At 46.1% G+C, this 6,735-nt stretch overlaps 1 protein-coding gene across 1 annotated transcript in view; it reads right to left on the reverse strand.

Annotated features, from left to right (window-relative positions):
• Positions 1 to 4,973: 4,973 nt before the first annotated feature.
• The window catches only part of CUNH1orf50 (chromosome unknown C1orf50 homolog), a 23,314-nt gene continuing 21,552 nt past the window's right edge, over positions 4,974 to 6,735 (reverse strand). Inside the window, exons 4-5 of the mRNA XM_004645937.2 lie at positions 6,014 to 6,145; positions 4,974 to 5,534 (exon numbers count right to left, since the gene is read on the reverse strand). Coding sequence (XP_004645994.1) covers positions 5,349 to 5,534; positions 6,014 to 6,145 — 318 coding nt within the window. The 3' untranslated portion in view covers positions 4,974 to 5,348. The remainder of the gene's footprint in view (positions 5,535 to 6,013; positions 6,146 to 6,735) is intronic.

The following is a 6,735-nucleotide window of genomic DNA, read 5'->3' on the forward strand; positions in this document are numbered from 1 at the left end:
ATTTCGAGTTCAAAAGCCAGCCTGCGCTCCACAGTAAGGCCTTTTCTCAAAAAAAAAAAAAAAAGAAAAAGAAAAAGAAAAAGAAAAAGAAAGAAAGAAAGAAAGAAAAGAAAAAGAAAAGAAAAGAAAAGAAAAGAAAAGAAAAGAAAAGAAAGAAAAAACAATTTTTTGGTCAAGACGCATCCCTCTGCACTCCTTCTAAAGCCAGGATTACATTGGTTGATACAGTTTATTTTGGATGTCCTCCTCTTCATTAACAAACTCCACCCAAAAATGAACCCTACTCTAACTCCAAAAAGGTAACCTTCTATAGGCTGGATAGCTGGAACCCCCAAAAAGATTTTTTTTCAACACCCAGTACATGTCAGCTTCTAGAAAAGGTGTTTCTAAATTCTCCAAGCTGAGAAAGGTACTCCTCCTGGTTTTCTATAACAACCTGTGCATACTTCTACCACAACCCTTCATACATCATAATGCAATTGTTGACCTGCTGCCTCCCTACCAGATTATGAGCTCCTGAGAATAGAGGTTTGTATTATTCAGCTGTATTAGCCTCTAGAACAGTGGTGGCAAACCTATGGCACACGTGCTGCAGTGGGCTGTTTGTACCATGAAAGGCTCTAAAAGTTTTGCCATGGCTGCGCTTTTTAACCTAAAAGCACTTAATACTTATAAAAGCAATAACTGGACAAGAAGTGGGTACTGCAGGTAGTCACTGCGTCCAAAGCCATTTCACATCGCTTAACTGGGAAAGGCAATGGCGCCTCCTGGTGGTCAAGAGGGAAGTACATCTTGCTGAACAAGAAGTTTCAAATCACTGCTCCAGGGGTTGTTCTAGAAGAATGACCAGCTGCCAGGCTCTATGTTCATGGAGGCTGGCCAAGGGAGAGACGTATGCAGTGGGCGGGCCTGAGGCCTTCCTCACTGGAGGAGTGCTCCACCATGGGACAGGAAGATCCCATTCTTTCCCGAGATAACCTTTTCATGCGTGGAGATCCTGATGCTGGAAAGAGGCTTTTATGACAACCAGTACCTGGAAAGGCACTTTCCTTTAAAAGAAAAATGATCTTAAAAAAAAGAAAGAAAAAGAAAAATGATCTTTGCTTTATAACCAGCTTCTTAACAAAAGCAGCATATGAACAGCACCAAGCAACATGTGTGAGCCGCTGAGATCAACACCGGGGCTCTGCACAGACAGGACCTGGAAGGCGGGAAGGCTCTGCTGCCTGGGAGACACTGGCTGGGGCTTGACTGCAGGACCTGTGTGTCTCACTAAGCTCATTGTGCATTTCATGTCCCCTCTTCTTCCCCCACCTCACTCTCAGAATGTTTAGCCTTTTGGTTTGCCAGGCCCACACTGGGCTGCACATAAAATATGTAATTTAATGTATAAAGTCACAAAACTTCCTGTGAATTAACTAAAGGGCCACTTGCAACACCCAGCTGGCCTCAGTCAGCATAGCTCTGGGGGTGGAAGACCCACCTGAGGATGGTTTTCCCATCCAAGTACTAAAAAGGCCCGACCTTGCTTAGCTTCCCAGATCAGATGAGATCGGGCGCGTTCAGGGTGGTATGGCTGTAGACTAGGATGGTTTTCAAAAACATAAAAGGAGAACTGCAGGGGAAGGTGGTGATTTTCCTGGAGAAGTTCGTTGCTCTGGTTTTCCTGATATTAAGGCAGCTGTTTTCATCACCGGGGTCCTCGCTGTCACTGTGGATGGCCGCGTTTCTTTTCAGAGGCGGTCTGGTCTTTACCTTAAGTGTTGCGTCCTGGCCCCAGTGCAGATCCCCCAGCCTGCTGGCACAGACCCTTTGTTCTACTGGCACGGATCCTGGCTCTCCAGCTGGATCCTTTGGGTTTCTTGCAGTCTTCTGCATTTGACTTTTTGGGTGACTATTATAAAATAACCTTATAATGTATTCTGTGCTGAATCTATTCCCTTGCAAATGCTTTTTTATGCCTTTATTTTTATAAATTTTGAAAGGGGGACGAGCAGCCTGCAGATTACACATGCATTCTGGAACATAATCTAGAGCAATGTGACTCAAAGTGCCACACCATAAATGGCTGGTGGTACGGCTTATGACTAGATGTTCCCCAAAGCCTCATGCAGTCATAGGCGGGGCTCTTTCCGAGGGCTTGGATCTAGCATGTGACTGACTCAGGGTGTGGTGCTAGCATTGAGGGTGGGTGATTACACAATCCGCCCAGTGACTGGACCGGAGCACCCTAACCCCAACAGACTGGACACGATGTAAGGGACACGAAGAGGCTTGCCTTGTCCCTCATGGCTTCGCTACCCTCTGCCCCATGAACTGTCTCTCCTGTGATGCCACCCTACCTTGGGGCCAGCTGATTATGGACTGCAACCTCCACAGACTGGGAGCTAAAGAAACGTTTTCTCCCTTAATTTTGGGCATTGGATATTTTGTCATAGCAATAAGTAGCTAAGACAGCTTGTCACCAGTCTATAGTGAAGTAAAGACAGAATTGAGTATAAGCAAAGAGAACTTTAAGAGAAATCTGTCAGGTTAATTTCTGCTGATCTAATAAAAATAGGCCTTATATTAAAAAAAGAAAAAAAAAAAAAGAACCACCTGATGATTACAGAGGCAGGAAGGATAGAGGAGGCAGGAAGGATAGTGAGGAGGCAGGAAGGAGGAGCGCCAGCTGGGAGGTTGTCAGTGGGGTGAAGTCCAGCTCAGGACTGATTTTTCTTTTTCCTCTCAGCTGAGCACTGGCATGGACAGATTCTAATTCTGTGCAATGATCCAGAGGTCCCCACTTTCAGGTGTTCACCCCTTGTGAAATCCTCATTTGTGGGCTGGCCTAGTAACTAAGCAACAGAACACAACAAAGGTGATGGGAGGTCACTTTTGTGATCAGACTGTATGTCTAACTTCCGTCTTGCTGGCGGACTCGCCTCTGTTAGGACTGATGATGGAAGTTGCCATGTGGTGAAGGTTTGTGTGGAAAGGAGCTGCGGTGACCTCTGGCAACTGTGGGCTCCTAAGAGAAGGCCCCGAGTCCAAGTCTTGTGAAACTGAACCTCTGCCAACGATGTAAGTGGACTGGCAAGCAGATCCCTCCCAGGAAGGCCTTAAGAGCCCAGCCTCAGCCAATAACCAGTCTTGCAGATGCCAGGGAAATCCTGAAGCAGAAGATCCAGCAAAATTACGCTTGAACACTTGGCCTACAAAACTATGAAGTAGCAAGGGATGTGTAGTTTTAAACCATAAAATTTACGGCAATATATTTAACAGCTGAGCACCTGCTAATGTGCCATTACCATATAGGTCAGAACCTGCTGAAAACCTGAGAAACTTCCTGCAGTCAGAATCAACTACTAATATCCCTTCCCTCCAGCTCTGCAGCATTCCAACCAAGAGGCTTTTAAAGCCAATTCCACAAGATGTCCCTGTGTGAACAGAGTAACCAGTATGTTATGGCATGTTCTAGTTGTCCCCCCAAAGCCTCATGCAGCCACTGGGGCAAACTTCTAGAGTTTGTGATTAATTCATGATCCAGTGCTGGGATTATGGCTGTGAGTGCTACACCTGCCTCGGAGCAGACAACCTGAATACAATATAAGGAAAGGAGAGAGGCTGGCTAGCTACACCCTTCTGCCCTTTGTTCTTCACTGTTTTCCACCGCCATGCACTGCTGCCCTCAGCCCTGTGCCACTCTGCCTTGGAGCCAGCTGAGTAAGGACTGAAACCTCCACAGACATGAGCTAAACCAACCTTTCCTTCCTTAATTTTGGGTGACAGGTATTTTGCCCCAGCAATGAGAGAAAAGTAACCAAGACACAGTACAATAGGTGATCTCGCCAGATCACTTCAAGCCCCTCTCCAAGGTCACACTGTAGTTGAAACATTTACAGCTTACAAGAACAGCAGCTTATAGGGAAAGGCGATGAAAAAGGGACAGGGGTAGGGCATTATGAGGTAGATCAGCATGAGCAACACCCAGTCAGAAAGGAACATGGCAATTCTGAGTAAGTGCACATCTCTTATCCTTTTTACAGAGAATAGCAGGTGACATGGCACTGAAGGAAGCTCAGCCATGACTGATGCTATAAATAGTTGATTTTGCTGAACAAATAGAAAGAGTCCTACAAGAACCTAGTAAGAATTACAATTAGAATAAATTAGCCCAATAACCTGTTTGATTTGTCAATTATTCTGGTCAAAATTACTTTCAGTCTAGAGTAACTCATAATCAACATGTTGGCTGTTTTCCTTTTTTATTTATTTTATTTTTATTATTTTGTGTGTGTGTGTGGCTGGCTCAGCCCACCCTGGGGTCAGGGCTGGCACAGCATGTGGTGCCAGGGATTGAACCAAGGTCCCTGCACACTTGCCTAAGCTTGTCCACGCAAGCGCTTTAGACCGCTGAGCTATCTCGCTGGCCCTGTTTCTTACTCCCACTCACCTACATTCTCTTGCACAATATCATATGTAAGTTGCCATTTAATGGATACGATCTGTTTGGGCACCTGAGCTCAGGATCTCTGCCCCCCATGAGGCTACGAGGTAAGTTCAGCAACAGTTCATGACTTTACCTCTTCCAGTTCTAAATCTATGGGAGTTGAGGGTGACCTTCCCAACCCAGCTGTGCTGCTGCCTCAGACTTTCTAGTCACTCTCACTATGTGGAATGGGCAGAAAGGCAAACCAGACCTCAGCAGTAGCAGACACTCCACAACACCAACACTCTTATCCAGCATATTTTTTTTAATCATCCTCCAGGAGCCAACACTCTGGTTACCAGGTGACTCTGAAGCTGGTGGTGCACCAGTTGTGGAACAGCTTGACCCTAACCTGAAACAAAACCAACAACAGGTCCCTCTGGAAAATGACCCACAAAGCTTTCTATGGGAACAAGAGTTTTGGTTTTTTGTTTTGTTTTTCTGGGTTTTTTGGGTTTTTGTTGTTGTTGTTGTTGTTGTTGTTGTTGTTGTTGTTTTTGGCAGAACTGGGGATTGAACTCAGGCCCTTGCACTTGCTAAGCAAGTGCTTATTCTGAGCCATCTCCCCGGCCCCAGAAGAGTCTTCTTTAGCGCTCTGGCTGAAAAGAATAATAGCTGCAGATGAAAAAAGTGGACTGGCCAGTCCCCTGAAACTCACTGGCTGGGTGTTAGTGGCCCTGAGAGGATCCCAAAGGAAAGTGCTGATTCTTTTCATCCTAACTAAAGGCAGTAACAACAGGGTCAGTCACACATGGCACCATTCCAAGATTCAGCTACGTGCCCTCGGTTCCCATGAACACTTCCGTCAAGGCAGAGCATCAGGGCAACAAGGAGGCGATGTTCAGGCCTTGTGAGAGCTGCTGGTCAGGGGCCACGCTCAATGACTCAGTCCCTGGAAGATGGGCTCAGTGCACGGGGGCATAGCCACTGGCTGGTTTAGCAGTCTGTTCATTATGCTGAGTCTAGAGTCTTGCTTCTCAATGTCCTCATAGGGAGTCCAGGACAAGTCATGCTGCAGCTTGTAGGCTCCAAGGAAGTCGTGTGGACAACTTGCTCCCCATTCCTACAGCAGACAAAGGAGTTGGTTCTGATCAGGGTAGGATGCAAGCACACAAAAAGCTGTTCCCACTCAGGCCACACATCGCTTGTTGGTTTTTGCTTTGGACTACTCAGAACCATCCTTGGAAGGCAGCCACCACACACCAGATCCCTCAATGCAGAAAACGAACAAATTAATCTAATGTGCTCACAATGAGGCTGTGATTCAGGTCTCATTGCTAGGTGGCTCTGAACCAGTGGTGGTTCAAACTTAACTGTCCCACTGGGTGGCAGGGATAGTCTCACATGTACTACTGCTGGCTCAACCATGCCAGCAGGAATGTGTTAAACATACATGCATTCTTTTAGAGTTATGTCTGGCTTATATCACCTTTAATTTTCTAAGATATCACTTAACTCTATATGCTTATTTTCACATACATATGCCAAGAATTTCTCAAAAGTCAGAATAGATTTTTTTGAGCAAAAAATGAAAGTTCTTACCTTTGGAGAAATAATGGAAAAGTATCGCTGGCCACTCTCCCGTTGATAAAGATAGTAAATATTGCCAGGCTTTTTCACCATGTTACAAGCTATGTGGTGCAAGTCAGCATCTCTGCGGGCTTCTTCCAGAACCTGTAACCCACAAGGGTGCAATGTGTAAAGGAACAGAAGTAACAGGCCCTCCTGGAGGTCATCCCAGTGAAAACCTGGAAACTGTTCAATGTTCAGGATCTTGCTCCCCCAGAGCCATGAATCATTGCTGGGGTCCAGGTGGTTCTGAAGAAATAAAAATTAGATGACTGCTACTGTGCTGAAAAATGCCTTTCTTTTATGCATTTGGTACAGGGTCTCACTACGCAGCTCAGACTCATAGTGATCTTCCTGTTTTCAGCTTCCCCACCACTGGGATTACAGGTGTGGGCCACCACAACCAGACTAGTGGCTCACCAGGCCCAGGAGTGGGGCCAGCAAGCCTTTGCATGGCATGTGCTTCTGAGTGAAAAATGCCTTTGGAGAAAATGTATTTCAAAGTGTTGAATATCTCTGGCCTTGGGTAACTCTTAAGTTTCTTTTTTGTGTTAAGAACATTCATTTCTGGGGCTGGAGAGATGGCTCAGTGGTCTAAAGCACCTACTTAGAACAAGTTCAGTGAAGCACAGGGACCACGGTTCAATCCCCCAGCACCACATGCCAGCCAGCCCGCCCCCTGGTGGGCTGAGCTG

Source organism: Octodon degus, unplaced genomic scaffold (assembly GCF_000260255.1).
Source record: "Octodon degus isolate 3935 unplaced genomic scaffold, OctDeg1.0 scaffold00245, whole genome shotgun sequence".
NCBI lineage: Eukaryota > Metazoa > Chordata > Mammalia > Rodentia > Octodontidae > Octodon > Octodon degus.